The following is a 23,372-nucleotide window of genomic DNA, read 5'->3' on the forward strand; positions in this document are numbered from 1 at the left end:
GTCGCTATATACAAGTGATAATTAATGAGCGAGATGAGTCACGCGGATCAACGCGATGTAGATCCGCGGATGGAGTTCCGCTCGATGTCCTTTGCGATGTTTGCGAGATCCTCCCCTCCAAAGAGATCCGATCCGATTAGCATTGACGTAAAAAATTGCCAGACCTAAATACGATTGCGTGACGACTAAATCATGGCCCCCGATATTAATGATCTCGTGTTTTATTATCATCTTCCACATGATAAGCTTATATTTGGATCACGTATGTTATGCCGTGCACTGTGTTTGCTCGGTAAAAGTTCATCACGTGATTCACAATATCGCGATTTAACTTTCACAGTACATCATTATTATTATTGAGCGCTTATGCATGTATTATACATTCATTATGCGGAACAGATAACAAGTGGCACACAGTCATTGTCATTATTATAGTCGATGATTTCATTTGGACTGCATCTGGCGAATAGATGAACTTTCCATTTGTTTAACAGTCTCGCAAATATGACGTGATGGTTTGACGATACATAATACTCTAATAGCACACTTTATTCGAGGGACGTTCGTGGTGAACGTTATTAGGACATAGGGATATTCTCTGAATGTTCTTTGGAATGTCCCTTGGAGGTCTGTGCTATTAGGGTAATAATTGTGAAATAATAAACTTTCATTGGGACGCGAGTTTCATCGGTTCTGTTTGGCCATTAAATCTTCGTCAATAATTCCAACTGAATTTACACGAATTATTCAAATCGATTTGTAAAACATATGCGCTTTTTTATGCACTATATTTAATTTTGATAAGGAAGCACAGTTTGAAAGGAAAACTGATCATGCAGATAATTGTTATCGTTGGATAGTAAGTAATCGGTTAATGATCGTCGGTTACCAGCTATTGTTATTGAAAAATTCTCATGATCCAATCTCCGTGTTGACCCTCTGTAGATACATAAGAAACTTACAGTTTGAAAAGTATACTACTATATTGTAGCAAGAATTTCTTTTCATTTTATGTAGATGCCGGTATCGATTTTTTACCCTAACTACAGACGATCATTTTCTGATCCTTTATTACCAATCGGTCATTTGTATCTTGAATTAATTTTCACATATACAAAAATTATTAAGTGATTCTTACATACATATATATATATATATATATATAATATGCATAAGTTATAAAATTTATTTGTTTCGTTCGTCTTACAAATATCTAAGGATCGTGGTGCGTTTTCTTTTGCTACGTTATGTTTTGACGTTATTTTCGGCAGACTTCTCTGAACCAGATAAAAAAGAAAGGATAGAAACTGTTATTCAGTAACTATTCTAGTATTAAAAAAAAATTCATAGGACACGAATGACCCAATCGTGTGTAACAATTAATCTAATAAAGTATTTTCACGCCGGATTATTCTTGAAAGATATTGCATACAAAAAAATATTATAGTATACTTTACGTATATTATAGATTTGTCAGTGTTTTTGCTATGACATTTTTCGAAAATGAAAATCTTTTTTCGCAATTAAAAAATATTTACTATAAAACTCATAAATATTTAAAAATACTTTCAACACCGCGCTTATCGTTCCAGTAACACAATCTTCATTAGTATTACATAATGCGTTAATTGCGTTTTTTTATTAAAAATAATTTATTCGTAGTGTATTGAAAATTGCGTACGATATATACAAGAACTGGTATGCAAGCTCAAGATATTACGAAATGTATAATCTCGTACTGCAGCAAAATGGCATAGAGGCATCTCGTTATTGCGGGGCGGCACCTCGTCTCTATTAACTAAGCTGCTAACGCATTTCTTAACAGCTGACAATTGACGTCAATTACCAGCTTTGTACCAGCAATTTATGCATTGACATTAAAGCCACGTCTTGAAGGTAATAAAAGAAATAGAAAATTATTGATGATATCTCGAATAGTAGTATACAATATTAACAGTTGCTTAACATTTCTTAATCCTCTGTGATAAATTTGGATGTCATATTTTATAATTAATTATAAGCCGAAATAACCTCATCTATGATTCTTTTACCAATATTAATCTCAATCAATAAATATTTATCGTTATATGAAAATGAATTATGTACATTCATTTATCAACGCTTCTCTCTTAGACAAAATATTATTCAGAACCTGATACGAGTGGTGAAAGAACTAAGCTTGTTCAACTACAAGTGTGGTAGATTCAACAATACACGTTCATCGTCAGATGCACTGACCGGTTCCGAGGGGGCCTCGTAAAAGCACCAAGACTATGCAACATAACTATGCGACGAGATCTCGACGCTAAAGCGTGTATGGAGAGATCGAGATTTAAAATATTCAATCAGAATCGGTTTATCTAAAAAAAAATTAATGGCTAAAAAATATCTGACTAGAGAATCTCGAGTTTTTAAGCTCTCAAACGAGTTGTATTAAGAAATAATCCGCAATCCTGTTTTTCAATCACTTGTTACATGGCGATTGTACCACTTTATCGCTTTGTTAATGCAGCGTGCGAGACGTAATCCCATATAGCTCTAGGGCGTTAAGGAGTTTCAAGGAATCGCGGTGAAGTCTCAGTTGTTTCCACGTGCGTCGCATCTCTGTATACGGGTTTCCTCCTCACGTCCGGCGTCCCTTGAAACTGGTCCCGACCGTGAGCACCAAAGTCAGAGCGGTCGCTGGCCTTGCAGCCTTTCGTACAGACGTATCTCGGAATAGAGCCTCGCTCGATTTCCAGAGCGAGAGCTCATTTTCAAGTGGGACCGAAAGGGACACTTGCAATGAGAGTGACAGAAAGCCGGATATTATAGTACGAAAGCAAATAAAACGGTACTTTATTTTTCTTTCTCTCTCTCTCTCTCTCTCTCTCTCTCTTTCTCTCTTTCTTTCTATCACAGTTGAGACTACGAAATATAAGCACATATCATATCATATCTCACATCACCAACAATAGTTAGAATATACATATACATACATTTATAATATATTTATAGCCAACAAATAAAAGTCAACCGACAAAATATTGTCGCGATAAAAGATGTTATCTTACAGTTTATAGAAAGAATGAATGAGCAATTCCTGAGAGCATGCATGATAAAATGTCCGAAGTGACCAACATAATAAGATAATTAGATATTCAATATATCGCAAGGTAGTACGATACGTAAAATTCGCCAATATATGGCACTAAATAATATTTACGACTGTCTATTTCAAGCGACTGTTGACGCTCGGGACTTACGACGTACAATTCATTTTATTAATTCATTTTAATCTATAAAAAATTACTTTCCTCTTACGTTCATATTATATCAGACATTTTTTATAAAAAAAATTGCCAGAAGAAACTCACGTTGGAAAGCATTTTCAAGAAAAAACTCAGATTATAAAAAAAATCTTTAAAAATCATACCTTGTCATTTTTTCAATCAAATAAATAAATAAATTTCGTACTTTTGGCATACGATTCTTTTTTTTACAATCTTAAGAATTTTCTTTATCTCAATTATTTCATAGGATTAATTGGTTTGATTTTCGAGGAGTTCATTTTAGCTTTGGACATGTCGCTGTTATTTGTCGCTACGTACATACCGTCGAAGTTTCATCCGCGATACAACGGTACCTCGCACTTGTTGCTCGACGCGCGACAAACTTTGATTATATCGCGCGAATATTTTGACAGAGAGCAAACTCCACTAAGCACGTAAGGCTTGAATGAAGTCGTACGATGCTTCCCGAGGGTCTTGCCCTTGTCTCGCGCGTCAACAGTAGCATACACGATTTATAAATACGATGCTATAAACAGCTATCTCTTTTATACGTCGCGCAGTATGTAACTGCATCCAAGATAGATAGTTGTACCTAAAGCCACTTAAAGATGATACGATGTGCCTCGCAGTCGGATCGACCGAAACAGAATCCTCATCGCGCGATACACGTAGTACAGACACAAAAAATTCATGATTCGTTATTAATATCTATCGATCTAACATGTACAATGCGATACATAATGAGACTTACCGCGCAGCGAAAATAATCGCGCCGTGTCGCAATTATCGTTGTATTTCACTTTATTATCGTTCACACGTTTATACGGTACAGGCACGAATGTTCTCGGAATTCCATGTACACGTGTTAGTAGCAGTTTCTAATTAATTAACGAGAAAGCGATATTCCCCGTACGCGCATAAAAGCGGATATTCTAACGTTGTTAGTCTACTTTTCACTCGCAATTGCTCTTGGATTAAAATGAAACACACGCGCTTTGTGCATATATATACTTATATATATTATAGCCTGGTTAGCCATTATTGAGGTGTCCTTATAATAAATGAGCTTCTTCTGTTGAAAACACTTCATAAGATTAAAAATCTATCTGACGCCCTCCACTAATGATTCAAGACAATCACGTTTGAGGAAAGGATAAGTTGATGATAACTATCGGATAAAAGATAATTAAGATTAACAGCCCATTATCTCAGGGATGCATACTACATCCATAAATATTCTAAATGACATGAATGTGAGTCCATCATCGATTGTACTTCTGAAAATTGTGTTGCTAAATTGATTGTGTTGCTAAAAGTCAATAATTATCTGTCATTGCCTTCTACAGAGTAATAAATGTTTTTTTTTTCTTTTCAATGTAAGTTCTTCTAATGATTCGTGTAGCATACTGTCGAGAAACATTCGACTGGTCAGAGGTGTAGGTACTGAAAAAAAATACGAAATTTTAATAAGTATTTTTGTTTGAATGGCTCTAAGTAAATATTTACCAAATATAAACATATTTGATACAAAAACTGTTAATTTTATTATAAACCAAGTTCCCTTCTTGGCTGTACGCTGAAGTGTAATAAATTCTACTCTACTGTTAATATTATTAACTATCATTTTTTATCAAGTAAATATTTATTTGCTATAAGTAAATGTTTATTTAGTGCTATTAAAAAAATATGTATTAAGATTTAGTAATTTTTTTTTCAGTAGATATATCTTGTTTATTTAGAAGCAACATCTCGACGAAAATTAAACGCGCTATACGGGTGTATAACGAAGGTACGAATTATTTACGTGAAATTTACCATTTTTGCAGAGTAATATGAGTTTTATAAATAGCGCTTTGGTTTTGCGTGGATGCGTTTACTTGAATTCGAATGATTCTGCGATAACGGTGTCAGTTAGATTCTAAAGCCTACTTATTGTTAGCTTAAACTGCATTAAATAACATGGTAAGTATGCGGAGCTGAAGCTATCAAATATTCTCGATACGTTTCCGCGACAGGAATTTCCTGCTTGCAACGGAAGTCTCTGTCAGCGACGGAGTCAATTACGAGAAAGCAACGAGGCGAGCAGACCGCACCTCGCGTTTCGCGAGGCGAGTCTTCGTTGATTAATCGAAAGGCACGTTGAACGCTGCGGTTCGTTAGCGGCTACATCGGTCGTCGCTACGGGATCGATGGTTTCTTAAAAAAAAACGCAGAGAAGATTAAAAAATCATCCGGTCTTTTGTCTCTTTCTATCTCTCTCGTCTCTTCTTATCTTCCGGGCGGGGGCCGACCCTCAGAAACTGCCACACTCTCGCAATACGCGATTTCCTAGCGGCAACGGTGGACGGAAGTTGTTGATCACCTGTGGAGTGTCAGAGAAAGAAAAAAAGATCGGGATTATATAAAAAACGAGGGCGTGTCGCGGTGCTTCGTCTCGATTCGAAATACTACACATTCCCGCTGGCCGCCGAGACGACGACGCGGTGGTCGCGGTCGTCGACGTCTAAGGCGTTCTGAACGCCTAAAAATAGCCGCCAGCGGCAGTATTCGCGTATATCGAGCGGAAGAGAAAGAAAAAGAAAAAAAGAGAAAACGCCGATTCGCTGCGACGATATGCATCTCCCGCGGCAGGAAAATGGTAATCACGTCGCCGCGGAGGCGTTCGCCGTGTCATGTTCATCGACAATCGGGATTCATTTATCAAACCGGGTGAAGGATATATCGAGGGGAAACGATACAGGGAATTCTCGCAACCGTTTTAGATAAGAGACAGACGAGACAAGCGGTCGCACTTCGCGATATCCAGGGGATTGACCGGAAATAAAAAGAAATAACGTCGCGGAAACGGGGAGGTGCGATAATTTCTCCGTGACATTTTTCCCACTTACCACCCCGTGATTCTCGTGGCAAGGGCATTCCTCGCCACGTGGGAACTTCCGCAGATTGCGGAAGATGTTGAGCTGATGATGGGACACCTCGATGTATTTTTTAAAGAGGATCCAAGTGACGCTCTCGTTGCACGGCGGCGTCGTCAGCGAGCCCAAGTACGTCCAGTATCCATTGTCGTCTAAATCAGAGAAGAATTGAAATAGTTTCTTGCATTTGTGTGGGCGAAAATAAAACGAAAAGAAATTTAAAGTGACAAAGAGACATACAGAGGTGCGATTGCTTAAATCAATAGTAACATGCCGTTAAAGCTAGCGTGACGCAGATTATATTATTTTCATCGCGCGTATTTTAGAACGATCGCGTTTGTATTGTGATTTTATCTTCCAACGTGATAGTAAAATTAATATCAAAATAGATATACGTATCGAATTTTTGTGATGTCTTTTAACTTGAAATATTTCCCTTCGTCTATTTATATCCTGTGTGAGTCGTACAAATCGTAATAATAGAGGAAATTGCTCAGAAAATGGAATTATACGGTTTGATTAATGTACTGTCCTCTGAAGAAGCATATTTCGTGTAGTGCAAACCTTCTATTCGTTTTATCTTTCGGTGTCATCAATAATACGAGCGACATTATTCCGAAATAATATATTGATAAATAACTCTAATGAGGACACTACCAGGTGAATATCTGATGAGATCTATATTATGTACAATAGTTGAAATATAGCCAGACATACACAACATCGCTTAGGAAATATAAAAAACTAGTTGACACTAACAATAAACAGAAATTGTGAGGATATTATATTAACGTGCTTGATATTCGTACATAGATAAACACGTACAAATACGTGTACAGTAAAATGGGAAACTTGAATAAATTGTAAAAAATGGATATAGAATACATCGCGAAACAACTATACTCACGGAAATAAATTTCTTTTATGTCGGGATATGAAAAAAACCAATTACTGCTACGACGTGCATCGTCACATCATGCCAATCATCCTGTGACATGCGTTTATTTATCCCGACCGTGCGCGTTCGGCATGCAAGGCTTCGGAAAATTGGAGGCTCCTTGAGAATTGCCTTGAGAAGACATAGGATAATCGCGCTCGAGGCGCTTTTCTTATTTTTTTTTTGTTCTCAGGCGTTGATGAAAATCGGGAGCCCCACGCTCGAGCGCGCAGCATCTCAAGTTTCTCTCTCATTTTCTCGCACGAATTAGTCCAAGGTGATACGAACCTTGGAAGTCCCATTTGTTCTCGTGGCGTGGTATGATTCGGTCGGCCCAGCGCATGCACGGATTCACGCATCTCTGCGTGCCGGCCCGTCCACCACGCACTGTGCGTGCCGTGCCGCGACGCGAAGCGAGAGCATAGAGCATATGTGAGAGATATTTCGTTAGTCGATGAGTTAATGCGGAGGCACGTGCCAAGTAATTGTTAACGACAATAACGACGGTTTCTGTCATTTCAGAGACGGTTCTACTTTGGCACCGTACATTGTTTTGCTCTAACTTGGCTGCGATGAGTCAGGAGACATTGTAAATATTGTATATATATATGTATAATATATAATACAAAAATATTATACATTATTGTATGTATTTTATTTTACATATTTAGAAATAATATATATAAATGTTTATATATATATATATATATATATAAATGAATTAGACAGGTGAGATGGAAAGAGTTTCACTTGACTAATTTCTGATTTCGCAGTCCATCGGAGTTGTTTTTTGTTCAAATTAATTAATAAGTTATGATAATTACAGACTACGTTAAGACTGATTCGATTCGATTAACTTGCACAAACAAATTTAAGCTACAATTGAATATTACAGGAGAAACAACAAGAACATATATCACGAACACTATCGACGAGTAGACGGAATATTTGATCAAAGAGACGATCACCAAATTACCCGGACGATCATTCGGTCGTAACTTACCAGGAAGAAGTTTACCGGGATCGATAGGTTCCGTAATTCCTACAATCTCGTCCTTGTGCGAGACGTACGGCAATAGTCGCGCAATCTTGTCCATTTCTTCATGAGTCTTGCCGACCTAGAAGCAAATCTCTTTCACTTTTCTTTCTTTTCGATTATAATGATACGCTTTTTCGCGTGGCTGAGACATAATTAAGCCGTTCTCTCTGAAACTCTAACTATTCTCAATTAAATCTTCCGATCGATAAAAAGGATATCGCATATCCTAAATCTAAGTTCCTAAAAGTTCTACATAATTTGCTAAAAAAAAATTCAGCGAATCGTTAACAGGCTCAAGAATTCGTTGCAAAGTTAAAAGATCCTCTCTCTCTCTTATCAAATATTTTGAAGTATAGCATACTGTAATGACCGCAAAGCTGCATGCACGAGGAACAAATAGGCGCGATAAAAACGTTCGACATTGAGCCGTTGATTACGTAACGTCATTTTTAAAATTGTGTCTGGCGTATTGTCACCGTTACAGGTGGCACATAAATTTTCTTCGATACACGTATTTCCCTTGCGTTCCAATGCGAGACGTGGACATATCTCGAAGCAGTGCGACATTACATAATCGCGATGCACCTCGCGAGGAAAGCTCGTGCCACGAGTTCTTTTTGCTCTCCGAGGGATTATCGCGTCCGTTCTTGTAACGCAATGTCGCATCTCTCTCCGGCGAGAAGTGTATCATTTGCGCGAATAGAATTTTGCAATTGCGACCCTCGCGTTCTTCATGAGATATCGCGAGCCGCGCAGCTGCAACCTAAATATTAGACACACAAAGCGCTGTGCAAAGCGGAAGAGGGTAATTGCTGTTGCACGCGATCGAGGTATTCTTTCGCTACAAAACGAAATGCAAACGATAGCGTCGCATACGCGTCTAACGAAAACGTGCATTTTGCGTGTCTCGTTTCGAGTCCGATACGACGATGGCGTAATTATGTCTACTACGTCTCGTGTTTATATAATCGACCATTGACGATCGACGGTGACACCTCCGTACCCCCACAGGGATTCTGTTTGTGCAGCTTATGTCTTATGTAAAAAAGCTTAAAAGACTATAGATAGGTTCATAGATAGACTATAGATAGGTACGATGAATATAAACGAATTAGAATCCCGAGTGGAAGAGGCTTCTGCGGACATATACTTGTATGATATTTGACGAACTAAGGTATTGAATATTTAAGATGCGAGATGCTATTGCTTTCCATAAAAACTGAGATAAAAAACATAATTTTGTACGTTTAATATCTATGGACAGGTGAGATGGAAAGAATTTCGCTTGATTAATTTCTGATTTCGCAGTCCATCGGAGTTGTTTTTTGTTCAAATTAATTAATAAGTTATGATAATTACAGACTACGTTAAGATTGATTCGATTCGATTAACTTGCACAAACAAATTTGAGTTACAATTGAAAAATTGTGTAAATAAATTAGAATAGAGTTGTAATTAGATTTATTCTAATTGTATATAAGGAAATTTTATTTTAATCATATAAATTATTTTTAATAATTATAATTTTATCTAATGAAACATTACGAACCTTAAGAAAGACTCCCAGAACGGCCAGACCGTCAGAAGCTTTCGCGGCTTCGGCGAAGGTCTTGTATTTGCTGGTATTCCAGTGCACAAGATGTAACTGAAAGCAATGTTTTTACCCTCCAATGAATCTAAATCGTTGCCTATTAAGTCTAATAGCAGAAAATCAGGGAGAAGCGGAATGGCAGGTTGACTGGAGCTAATGAATACTTAATCCCTTCAAATAGCCAATTAAGAAATGTCAATTTCTATATTTGTATCGTCAAAGAAATACAATGATTATTTTTGAATTTATTAATGATATCTTGTCTCGTTTCGATTAGCCTTAACATTAAAAATATTCTTCTTGACAGCGATTTACATCACTCGATCGCAAAGAAATTCCATCAGCATCAATAAATGATAATTCCATTTGACGGGTAGTCGTTAGAGAAATTATGTAATCAGTGCGGTAACTAGAAGCTCTTTCTGAAATCCCACGGATATCCGTGCATCCGATCGACCTGGTTTCCCAGATACGGAATTGTTATGAGCGGATCGTTTATATCGCCGTGTAGTCTCGCGATGGAAGGAATGTTACGTCGCAAGATTTCCTGACTAGGAAGGAGCTCATCCGAAGGAAGGGAGGACGTGCGTAGTATTTGAATACGAAGTCATTACGATAATCAACTGATTCGCTAATGCGTTTAAGACTGGATCGATTAAATTAACATTGAGTTCGGGCCGGAAAGTCACCTGTTAAGCGGTGCATTGAATTCCAAAAGAAATCGTTCAAGAAAGGAGTTTCGTGCCTGAATTCATATTCGAGACGCATAATCTTAAACGTACTTTGTTGATCGACGATTATGTCTATTACGTATATTGTTTATCAAAGAAATTTTCCATGCATCAGACAGTTAACAATATTTTCTTGATCTTTTCTGATAGCAGGTCAGGTTTAAGTCAACTATTTATAATGGATTAGAGACCTGATTGCCGCGTACCCGATTACATAATCAATAGCGACTTAATCGCGAGTTGAGCAAAACCGAATGTATTTTACGCTCGTGAGATAAGTGAACAAGATCGGGCGAGCTTCCGAGAAAATAGATAAGCTCGTCCATCTTGAAATCATGTCGGGAAGAGTTTTCAGGAAATACGCAATTTTCTGTCGGCTAATTATTAGTATCCTTTTCACAATTCACGAGTGGGTGTTTGTTCAAGAATTCCTTCGATGTTTAACGCGCACATCATGTTACGCGAGTCAACTATTATTCGCGCACACGAGTGGCAATTTCGATGATAATGTTCATTATCGTTTCACCTCCGTGAACGTTTATTTTTTTCCTTAGTCGCAAACCGATAAAAGCGCGGCTTTGTGGCAAACTGCACGTACAGCTGCCAGAACATAAAAAAAACCTTTGACACATCGTTGGCATTCTATCAATGCGACGATAATAGCGTATTATTTATGAGATAAATGAGACGCCCGTGTAATTATATTATTAATGTATGTCTGTTAGTAATTAGAGTCTCTGTACCGCGCTTGCACACTTCATCAAGTTTTATTTATATCCACAAAAAAGAGCCATCTCTTTCGCATCGCTCATAACAGTGTTGTGGGCGACTAATAACTAAGACTAGAGCCTCGGTTTATCCTCGGTAAAATGATCGTGCTAATAAATCGCACACGGCGGTTCTTGGACAAGGTCGATGCCATAAGCTCCGTGGATGATCGCAAACAGAGTGAATCATACTCGATGTGACTGGATTGCTAATAAACTGCTTTGGCTATCAAGCGGGATAATTGCACTCGTCATTTTTGAGTCGTTAAAATCTAGTTAGCTGAGCGAACGGTTTCAAGGGCGCGAATAGAGGCGACGCTTCGGGAAGAGATAATTATATTCTATTAGTAATTATATGTTTTATACCTCTCCGGCGAAGGCTTGTCCGTCGACCGTATGTTCAGATCCCCTGGAATCGCTGCATCCCCAGTGACAGTGATATTGCTCCAGCTTGTAGACGTCGTCCATCAGCGGTCCGCCGCTCAAAACTGTCGATAACAAAAAAAAATCGAGATATAGTATTAGATGACATACACGATACGATAATACTGCGAGATAAGATGCAAATGAATGGGTAAACGTCTAAATTGGGTCCACGTAAACGTGGAAATTTTCGGAGCACGATTCTTCGAGTCACGAACGAACGTAACGTCGGGCTAGTAACACAGACCGCTTTATTACAGGATACGCTTGATTAGCCAAACCACGCGGACGGGAGCTATAACGAGAGAAGATCATTGCATTTGCACCGCGTGACTTGTTTGCGTCACGACGTATTTTATTATTTCGTGTCTCGCCTCTGTTTAGACTACGATAATAAATTAGAGAAAATTCGAAGCGCCAAGTCTACGGTTCTCTCTCGCGGAATTTTCCGAGTGTAAATAAGACTCTAAAATTATTGTGTACAGCAGATGTGATAAAAACTTTTATGAGATGTATTATGTGAACTCTGAAAGTTATTTCAGAGATCTAAAAAAGAATTTAAGAACATGTCGCTTTAGACAAATTTTATTTTTTTAAATTATTATTATTTTCTTCTCCCTCTTATTTTGCAATTTCGAATAATATTGAAATAAAATTTGTGTATGTTGAATTCTCCTCGAAAGGTCTCTGCTTGTAGCGAGTGTCTGCGAAGTGACATCGTGACTTTATTATCGCAACATTCTATCTATTGTTTTGTGTCACATATTGCTGTATAGAGCGTTCTGCTCCGCTTCGTGCACACCACATATGAATACACATAATGCACCACGGCACGGTCGTCCTCATTTCGAATACGCCCCGAGTAGTCGGCGAAGGTAAAAGCCCTCCCTAAGTGGCACGAAGTCGACAGTGAAACCTTCGTAACGATATACGAGATCGGGTATAGCCGCGCGCGAGAATTCTCCTGTAGCCGCATGTAATTTCGGAATATATAACACCGTGACAAAACAAATCGCATCACGTTAGTTCCTTACGTAACGTGCATGATGCACGAAATTAATAAAAAGTATTACGTAACGTATTCACGCGGAAAGAGAACTCCTTCATATGGCTCGCCACAAAAGCTGCGAATTTAACGCGGCTTTAATCGCACGGCGCATTCACTACCGCTGCCAACATTAATATTTACAGAAATACGCTTAAGATGGAATGCGAGGCCGAGTATCACGAACACAATCATCTAAAATTATATTGAATCACTCCATCACTGGATTACAAACGTCGCTACGCGGCGGTTTCGCAACGCGCCGCACTTCACAGTCGCGATGATCTGCAATTCAAAGTTTAGACCGCAAACGCAGCTCCAGATTTCCTCTTGCACAAAATTTTTTCGCTTACGTATCTATACAAAGTGTTAATCACCTCATGATCGTCATTGATCGTCATTAAGGATGTATCAAGTATAATATATATCATGTCTGTAAAAAAACGACTGGAAATGGAAAAATTATACTTTCCGGAAATTATACTTTCCGTATAAAAAATAAACGTATATATAGATGAAACAGTTGACTAAGGTTAATATTTACATTTAACAATACAATTTTGATTTAAATGAAATTTTTATCATTTCATTTTAATTATTGTTTAAAAACAGCTCCTAAATCGCTGCCAAAAACTTTTTATATAATATTGTACTTTCAAACACAATATATAAAAAAAAAATAATTTTTTTATAATTCTTTTATTTTGTTAAAAAATATATTCAATACATTCTTGAATTATACTATGTATCCATGATAGCGATGTTTTTTTAGATGTTGTTTGTGCCGCGATAAATCGTATAAATATTAGTCGCGCAGAAGGCAAAAGAGAGAAGAGGCCTATGTGAAAAAAAAAAAGATAGAAGGAGACTTCGCGATTCTAAATTGCGATACTTACATGTGCCCTCGCCATCAGTGTCCACCCGCCAGCAGTAACCGGGATTGACCAACTTCCTGGATGCTGTGGCGGGATATTTCCAACGCAGGGGCTTGCTACTTAAAGCCTCGTGATCGGATTCCACTCGCTTGGTCTCAATGTTTACCGGACTCTGCCTGGATCCGGCTGCCATGGGGAATTTCGTTACCCACGTGCTAGGTCCTGCAACATTCATACATCAAGATTAAAAAAAATCAAATTACGTTGATATTAACCGAATAATGAGGATCAGTGCTGAGCGCAAACAATGAATGTCAACGAATCTGTCTCGGTGATAAGAATAAAGCGGAAAAGATAGACAATCTGTGTGTTTTTCTCTTATAATCGTTTATAATCAATCCGTGAATATAAGTCGCGATAAGAATGGCACGCGTATACCGTGATAACAAGATAGTACTACTCGATGATATGAGTTCAAGCTCAAGCAAATGAAGAAAGTTCGCACGCCAAGCTCTTGAACAAGAAACAAACTCTTTATCACGGTGCACGTCACGTGCTGATAATAGATTCAAGTTTACACTTATCGAAATTCCGGTCTACGTGGACTACCTTCATTACTATATAAAGTCTATTCTTTCTATTTAATGCACATATGCACAATGAGAACAATATTTGCAAGAGCAATAACATTTATTATATTACGATTTAACGAGGCAATAAGCGACTTAAAAATACTTCATGGCATGAAGGCTGCGTCGAAATTATATATAATTTGTTATACATTCAATAAATTTAAAATGTTATTAAAAATGAGTATCTATGGATATTAAACTGAATGTCAATTTCGACAACAAAAAAGAGTTGATCAAGCATATTATTATAATAATCTCGTGTATATCTGGCGACGTGCGTCACGTGTCGACATTAATCTTTCTTTATTGGGGCACGTGATTCCAACGCTGTTTGCTTTGTAATTTATAGATGTTGACGCCGTTCTAACATACGAAAGATCGAGAGAGCTAAAAAGAATTAACACATGAATTAAACAAATTGATCGATTAATTAATGCTAGAATGATATTTGTAACGTCCGAACCATCACTGATTTCCGCGAAATCGCATTTAATTATAAGATCATCATGTAATATGGTGTATTTGTGTGAATTGCATAAACAATCACTATATCACGTGATGACCTCGTAATTATCTGACTCGAAGTTGCGGTCAATTAATCGTCATCAGGATTCAATTAAATTAATTTTGATTCGTTTCATCATACTACATGCTAACTTATGGAGTTGTATATAAGAAAAAATGAAAGAGATTTTATATACATATATATAACTCATACAATTGTTACGTAATGATGTAACGGAAATTGAGGTTTCTCCGTTTTTTTAAGGTCAATGCATTTAAGCAATTTACTCAGGGATCGGAAATCAGATTGCGCGATGATTGAAAATGATCACAAGGAAAGAATGGATAATAATTTGTAGGAGAAATTTAGATTCCAGTCTCGCAAAGGTATCGAAGGTTATATGAGAGCTCACGCGGACTGGCTTTAAATGAAATTGAAATTGATCCAATAAGTTAATACTGTTGTTTATTAAATTATGAAAGAAAGAAATAGTAATTATATATATATATATATATGTGTGTGTGTGTGTATCGGAAGGAAACGTGAGATAAAACTTATACGAGGGGAGTGCGAATATAGTTCCTACTTGCGAAGGCGACTGTCGTGATGGACACTATTCCGAGACTATTATATTTTTACTACTACTGACTGGCTGACTACCTTTCGCAGTTCTTTTATATTCTGGCAAAGAGTGTAGGGATGTCTTCCCAGGACCAATCAACACTCCAAGATTTGTTAGGCTCTATACTCGCACTTGTTTTCTTAAGATAAGACAGCAAGGCTCTGCGTAAGCTACTCTTGACTCTACGAAAATAGGTTTTATGTTAAGAATAAAAATTCGGTTTCCTTAATTAACATCCTTATGCGAGGCTAAGTAATGATATATTCTAAATTTTAAATTGGTTTTAATTTTATTTGGAAAGAGGAAAAAAGAAAAGAAAGGAAAAAATAAAGATATTCATCCTCGCATTCGAGAAGGTCTTAATATATAATACTATACTTAATATATAATATTACTTAATTATTAGGCATGTATATATATGTTATTGTTTAATTATTATTTTAGAAAAAGGGCATTCAAAAAAAAGGAAAGATTGTAGAATAGATATTCTTTATCTATGTGATGCATAATGCTGGATTCACACTGCATCCGATTTGCATCGTACGACGCTCTACAACCAATCAGAAAACAGGATTTCGACGAGCAAAATCCATCGGAATCTTGTTTTATGAATGGTTGCAAAACGACGTACATCATATACAGCATAAGGGTATACAAACGTGAGCTATCTGTTGGTTTGAATATTTAAATAAAGGAACTAAATATCCTATAAAAGAGAAAAGGAATTTTCAATTTCGAAATAAAGATAAAATAGAGACGAAATATCAAGATCAAGACGAAATACTAACCTAGAAATAAGATAAAAATAAGGTATAAATCATATATTTATAATAAGGAAAGAGAGGATTTTATCGGGATGTAACACAATATAAATTATCCAAATATATTAAAAGATATAACGTCAGGAATATATAGAAAAAGAAAAAAATTTTAAATAGTTAATTATGGTAAATAATTACCATAATAATATGATAATGCCATTATATAGAAATATCAGTATGTTCCTGAATTTAGTCCTCGCAGCAGTATATTTCAGCATATTTATACGATATTTTGCTTAATCCGTCTGTAAAATAAAAACTTGGAGCTCCGCAGAATGAGACAAATTAGTCATTCGTGTAAGAAACCGTTCGCAGCATTGAGATTGGCGTCACGTGAATTCTCATTGAAGGATAGCTCCGTGATAGTAATAAAGCAGCCGTTTATCCGGTTCAAACCGAAAAATACCGCGATAACGATACGCACGTTGATTAGTTATCTAGCAAGCAATACGAGCCCGCATTGTTATGCGGATTTGTATTGCTTGCTAGATAACTGATCGAAATGTAAATTATCAGCGGTTTGCAAACATCGCGAGAATACTGAATGAAGATAAGTATAATTAGATAATCTATATTTTGCTAACAATAATTCTAGCAATAATATATATATATATATATATATATTATTTATGTATATATACCCTAGATAATTTAAATATTAAATATGCATCTAAATCATTCAAAGATTTTTTTTCTATTTAATTTATTATTCTCGAGAATATTATAATTGAACAATGTAAGTATTCTTATAACATTCATCAATTTCGTACAACATAAAGGATTTATCCGTTTATTAGAATCAAGAATATAGAAGATTCTTTATTCTCATAAAAAATTTAGTTTAATCTTAGGTTTAATCATAATAATAAATTATTATTCTAAACGGTGAAAAATTATAGCAACATCAATTGCCATTGAAAGATCACAACGATCCATATTAATGCTAGTCGACGAGTCAGCTCGAATCTTTGTTGCAGATAGTAAGAATGACGCTCGTTTGAAGGTTCGTTCAACCTTGTGATGTGATGATTCAACGAATCACAGGAAATATTGTAAAGTTGAATGCGGAAAACCGTGAATGCATTTGGTAAATATTTCTCTTTTTTTCTCTCTCTCTTTCTCTCGATATCGCAATCCTTTTGTGCCAATCAAGGAGCTTAGTACATCTCCCGTATAAACATGTGTACATTTTTCACGTATGGATTATTAATGTTGTAATCCTGGGGCTGTCAGCCCTCATTATCGAGGACTCGATATTACATACAAAATAATGGTCATTTAATGACAGAGCCTCGCATTCCGCGATACGTCACGCGATATTTAGATATCTCCGTCATGAGATCTCTTTTCTCATTACATTTTATTTATATCCTTAATGCGCGCTGTGTAATATTATTAGATAGTAAAAAAGTTCTATTCAATATTCACGAGTCGCGGATCAAAAGGCTGCGGCGCAGGTCGATCTTCCTTTTGAACGGCGACTCGTAAGCGAATATTAATGCTGCTTTAAAATATACGGCATATTTAACGTTAGGGAAAGAGAAGAGATAACCCGTCGTTGATATTAACGAATGCAATGTGCAAATAAGTCATTGTAAGTGGGTTTCACCTGTGCGTGCATAATAAGCGCACGCCTAGAATGGCGGCCATCGGTCGGTGGGCAATTTGCAAGTAAATCGTCGCGAATGAAGACGCGACCGCGCGATTATTCGCGAGAAAGGATTTCTCCTGCAATTCTTCGATTGTAAACTTTCTTTCTCGCACTCGGACTCATCGATATTCCCACGCGTCCGACACGATATTTACGGCACGCGATCATTCGAGTAGAAAACATGTCGATTTTCGTGATTTACGTTGCACACGTGATTTACGATGTACAATCGTGAAATATCATCATCTTCACGCACGTAATCCGTAAACCGTAGAACAAATAATGCACGAAAGACGGTCCCCTGACGGAAATATGTAAAGGTACTTCTTATCTATAATTTGCAAATTGCAAAACATAGTTCGCAAATGCTGATGTAGGATGACGATCACCGCACGCAAGATACACGTAGACAAAAACCAACCGAATGCAATGAAAAAACAAACGTAAACTTTATTCTGCATCTGCGAACTACGTTTTAAAATAAATTATATAAAAGTAACTTAAATAAAATTAATTCTCGCAAAATCGTCTTCAGAGATTTTATTTATCATACAACTTGGTGAAAACTACAAAACTGAGCGAATTTATCAGAATATTTATAATTTTATTGATCAACACCTACTCTCTAAATTCTTTGAAGTGGAATCTCATTCTAAAGAGTGAAAATTGAGTAAAAAAGAGAGTGACTTTTCAATTTTCAATCTTTAAGAGTAAGAATTCATTTTTCCGAGTAACAGTTTATTCTGCAAGCTTTAAAGAGTAGTGATTTGTTTACTTTTAAAATTTTCAAGCTGCGTGATGTACAATCGAACCGATCACTCGAGTCTATAAAATTCTAGATCACAACTGTAGGTGTTGCCCGAGGGAAAATAGAACTTTCTTTTTTTAATTTTTAACGTAATAATCTTTCTATTCTTATCCAGGATGAAACTCTCGATTAAAATCACAATTGCCTTGGCGACAACTTAAATCGATAGGAAGTACCGTGATAGCACGTGGCATTGTATAACACATGAGAGTTCTCTCATATAAAAGCCATCGATTTTAATTAATTGTTCAACTTGATCTCTCTATTTTTTTTTCTAAAAAAAATTATCTCGATTTCGACTCGATTACGACGAGCGCGTCAATTCATTAATTAATTATTGCGGCTTGCACAATCTTTCTGGGTCGTACTTGTCAGCTCGTACGTTCGTACATTGTTTACAATTATCTCATATGTATGCTAATTAACTAAGATAGAATATCTGTCTTCTTCATTCACTTACAAGCACGATCGGAACCGACGTTCCGGTACTCGTTAAGCAAACGGGTGGAATACGCAAATAAGGAGATTATGCGATTTCGTGCATCGGAACGTCGGCCTCGATTACTCAAAATCCGAATTAATCTGCATCGAGCGTAATTTTATTTTCAACATCTTACAGCGTTCTGAAGATATCTAGAACAGAATTAGAATCAAGGGTGTGTATTCTACGCATGGATCATTGGCAATCGGCCGGGCCGTTCGAAATTCTTCGATCTATGAATCGCGAGCCAAGATAAATCCGTTCGGAAAACAATCCCACTTGACAGCGGGATCCGCAGTTGTGGTACGCAATTACACGAACGGCGGATCCTTCGGAAATAATTAATGACAGCCAAAATGCATCGATCAATTTCAAGCAAAACGAGCCTCTCGCGGCCGCGACTGTTGCCGCATCGCGCGCACGTTTAAAGAGCCAAACAACTCAATCATCCCTCTCAACGACGGTTTCGCCGGTTTCGGCCTCTCGTTTTGGCAGCGGGCCGATCCCCGAGAACTCATAAAGAAATATATACCTACGTACGAATTCTCTCGGCACGCTTCGCTCCCCAGCTGCCGCACGCTCGTACGGTGCGGCGCGCACAATTGGCTGAGAGATAGCGCTGACAAATTGACTCGAGATTAAGGGCGTTTCGGGGGCATGCACGGCAACCCCGGTCGGCGGAACAAAGTGAAACTGGGTCTGCGACCCCCTCCGACACTTTCGGTGTGCGTGCCCGTCCGTGTGCACCTGTGTGCGCACCTGTACCCTTCCCCGCGCGGGAACACCGGGTGCATCGGCCTACGGCACTACGGAAGAAAACTATTGATTTTCATTTACCCCGCGGAGTCGTGCCCCGCGTTTCACGAAGGCTGCGAGGAAAGAAGCACTCCCCCCTCCTCCCCCCCTCGGTCGCTTGGCACGGCCCGTTCGCCCTGCATTCGGAAACCCGACGGAAAGACAATGGCCCCGGGTCAGTGAGCCTGCGGTGCCATCCGGAAACCGAGACGAAAATCGAACGAGAAAGGGGAAAGAGAAACGAAATAAGCTTTCTAACAGGGCTTTCCCTTCCATGAACCTCGACATGTGTTCCGAGACTCGTACGCGGATGATTAATGCGTAACATGTGAGCACAATATTTAACGCTGCAGAGATACATCGATTAAAATTGATGAACGATTTAAGGATCTCTAAAATGTAATCTGTGTATCGTTCGATTAAGTCAATATTTGTAATTATTAAAGCTAACAACGGCAGTTGTAAAAAACCAATCGAGAGTAATCGCGTGCAAATGTCTCGCAGCGAAAGATTTCTAGTAAGATATTATTATTCGAAAAATTAAGGTTGGCGAAGGATCGATAATTTCACGAGAGAAAAACAAGCGAGACGCCACGCGGTTATTCCAGAGAGCGGAGTTTTCCCAGGATCTCAATTCCAGAAAAAAAACTTTGAGGAAAAAACTTTGCGAACAGAAGAAAGAGATTTACACGTGCTGCCCATCTTTCCAAATTTCATAAAGCTTGAAGAAATATATGGCTTTTACAACGAAATGAAAAAGTTGACCGGCTTATTGTCCAACTTCTTACTTAGTAAATATTAGACGTATCAAGAGAGAAAGAGAGAGAAGAGAAATAAAGAAAGTAATCGCCAGCACAAAAGGTAAAAGAGAAAATCTCTATGGAATTTAACTGATGTTTAAAAGGCCAAGAATCAGTTACGCTCATTGTTTTCTTTGAAACACACTCTTGACCATCACATTTTTTCACGTAGAGACCTGCAAGGTTTCCTAAGAAAAAAAAATTCTATTTTACAATGAAATTGGCTCGTGCCGCTTTCGCAATAGGATTCAATTAACTGGCCGCGATAGGAATTATCGCAAATGCATTCGTCCGCCGTGGTTAATCTGGAAACGAGATACCAGCGGCTGCCAGTCCCAGCACTGATCGTAATGTTAAGCACAGAAATATCCCGGTTACATGTATATTGAATGCACGACGATTGACAAAGTGGCTAATCAATAATTTCCACGCGTGCTTATCAGATGTACGAGGGAAACGGTAACGGCCGAATGCCCGTGTGATTTACAGGAAAATTATCTATTTTATACGTATAATTAAATATAATAGCCGTGAGAATTAATTATCTAAGAGTTACAATTTCCTCTAAGATCTTATCCATTTTCCTTATAATTTCTATTCTGCACAAATACATTCGCGCGTTGTATTCGTTTGCGATACAAATTCGCATGAAATTTGCGAGTCATTCCGGACTCGCGCGATCGCGACGAAAATTCAAGTTTACGTTTACGTATAGCGAAAATCTTTAAGCGGAGCGCAATTTTAAGAAACAAACATCAAAATATTTCTAATGTTTTCCTTACCATTCTGGAAGTAGTCCCACTCGTCCTTCGAGCCCATATTCGTGTCCGGTTTTTCTTGGGAGTCTACGGGAAATTGAAGACCACGAAATCGAGATCCAAGTAAAATCTGCACTCGCTCGTCTTGACTGCTTGCGCGTCGATTCGCGTCGATCGGCCGAACGAGCACTCGCGTTCCGTGGTCGCCGATTCGTCGAGGAAGCGTCGGGATCGCCTGGACGACCACGTTAGAATCCCGCAACGTTTTCCAGAATGACGAAGGGCCGACGCGATTCGCGGCCTCCGCAATTTTTCGACTTCGCGAAACCCGCGGGTTTCGCTAAGCTCAGAAACGCGAGAGAAAAACTGATTGAAGCCACACGAACGCGTCACCGTCGCCCGTCCCTTCCGGTATACTTTCCACGCGGTCGTCGAGTTTCTCTCTAGTCTTAGCTTTTTTCCTCCGCGATCGGGAAAGCGACCGGCAAGCTACGCGTCCTACTCCGACAGCAGCAATACCGGCCGGCGCGTCGGCATCGCTTTATATCGCGCGCGGTCACGTGACGCGTGGACGCGCCAGCCGCGCATGCGCCGGTAAATATTTACACGTGCGCGCCCACCACGCGTGCTCAATGCACGTGCATGCAGCGCGGCACATGTGACGCCGACTGACGCCGACGGATCGATGATCGATAAATAATAACTGCGCTGTCTTATTCATACATGCGAATATATACAATTTTTTTCTTACGATTCATTCCGTTGTTCAGTATTAAACAAATCTCTCTGTTCAATGTATTGGTACAAGGAATCTATTATTTTCCTGAACAACTCTACTACGTTAAAGTCGCTACGTTAATTTTATTTTTAACTTTACTCGGTAATTTCAATAAGATAAATTATTCTATTTTTAAAAGAAATATGTTGAGAAAGGCTACGAGCCAAAAATGATAGATATAATATATTTAATGTATACTAATAAAAGGTAATATAAAAGCGCTATATGAAGGTTACAGCGAAGTTTCGATCCCTATTGAGTCATTTTCGTTAAACATATGATACCAATAACTATAAACATAATCAGAATAATAAAAAAAATCAGGGTTATAAACTAAAAAACAATAAAAAAAGAAAAATAGAGACTTCAATTTGATGTAAGAAACGATGGCATTACTTCTCGAACCAAAAGTAGTGATGATTACTGTAAACAGTAAGTGTGATTTATCGTTGATATCGCCATTACAATTAGTTTTTGTTCTATTTTTTTGTATTGTTATTTTTAAATGAAAATTCGCGCGTATTCAATAATGTTTTAATAAAACACATGCGATTTTTTTTGCAATGCTATGTTTAAAAAAATGTATCTTTTAACAGTTTTTATCGCCGAATTAAAATAAAACACAGTACGTCTTGTTGCTTGTATCCATATCTGATGCTGTTGATTGAGAATCATTCCCTTGAAAGAAAGATTTATCTATCTCTCATCGCGTTTGCGATGAATAATCTAATCACTCGAGTGGCACACTCATCTCTTTATCACTCATAGATAACGTCGTTTGAGATTACGTCACGAAACATGTTGCAAGCTACAGCGTCATAATTACGTTTTTAGTGCGCTAATAAAGAGAATTCCAACTTGAATAAAAATTAATGATTGCTGAAGGATCTTGTTATTAAACATCGATATGCTCAATTGTTTGAGGGACGTCTCTTCAGATGTAAATTAATTTTGCTAGGTGTTTCTATTTTTATATACATGCGCCACGAAATGTCTAGATTGTATTCAACGGCAGCATTTTATCTTCTCGACTCAATCAATCCTTGAAACGCAGTGAATTGCGACGAATTCCTTTCAACATAAGACATTGTTGTGAAACTCAATTTTAAATACGTGAGAAACATGT

At 37.8% G+C, this 23,372-nt stretch overlaps 1 protein-coding gene across 2 annotated transcripts; it reads right to left on the minus strand.

Annotated features, from left to right (window-relative positions):
- Positions 1 to 4,948: 4,948 nt before the first annotated feature.
- On the minus strand, positions 4,949 to 21,968 carry CAH1 (carbonic anhydrase 1). Of its 2 annotated transcripts, XM_018513700.1 has the most exons (8): positions 21,493 to 21,968; positions 13,617 to 13,817; positions 11,619 to 11,740; positions 9,713 to 9,808; positions 8,128 to 8,242; positions 7,413 to 7,511; positions 6,161 to 6,339; positions 4,949 to 5,634 (listed from the first exon to the last, which is right to left on the minus strand). In XM_018513700.1, the coding sequence occupies exons 1-8, from the start codon at positions 21,527 to 21,529 to the stop codon at positions 5,566 to 5,568; spliced, it is 918 nt and encodes a 305-aa protein (XP_018369202.1). In that variant the 5' UTR covers positions 21,530 to 21,968; the 3' UTR covers positions 4,949 to 5,565. The 2 variants fall into 2 exon arrangements, with proteins under 2 accessions (XP_018369202.1, XP_018369203.1); XM_018513701.1 differs by lacking the exon at positions 7,413 to 7,511.
- Positions 21,969 to 23,372: the final 1,404 nt, after the last annotated feature.

This window comes from Trachymyrmex cornetzi, unplaced genomic scaffold (genome assembly GCF_001594075.2).
Source record: "Trachymyrmex cornetzi isolate Tcor2-1 unplaced genomic scaffold, Tcor1.1 scaffold47, whole genome shotgun sequence".
Lineage (NCBI taxonomy): Eukaryota > Metazoa > Arthropoda > Insecta > Hymenoptera > Formicidae > Trachymyrmex > Trachymyrmex cornetzi.

Coding starts and splice junctions, on each gene's coding strand:
- CAH1 (XM_018513700.1), bottom strand. CDS start 21,529: ATGGGCTCGAAGGACGAGTGGGACTACTTCCAGAATG. Junction 13,818..21,492: donor GTGGGACTACTTCCAGAATG/GTAAGGAAAACA, acceptor TGAATGTTGCAG/GACCTAGCACGTGGGTAACG. Junction 11,741..13,616: donor CACTGATGGCGAGGGCACAT/GTAAGTATCGCA, acceptor TGTTATCGACAG/TTTTGAGCGGCGGACCGCTG.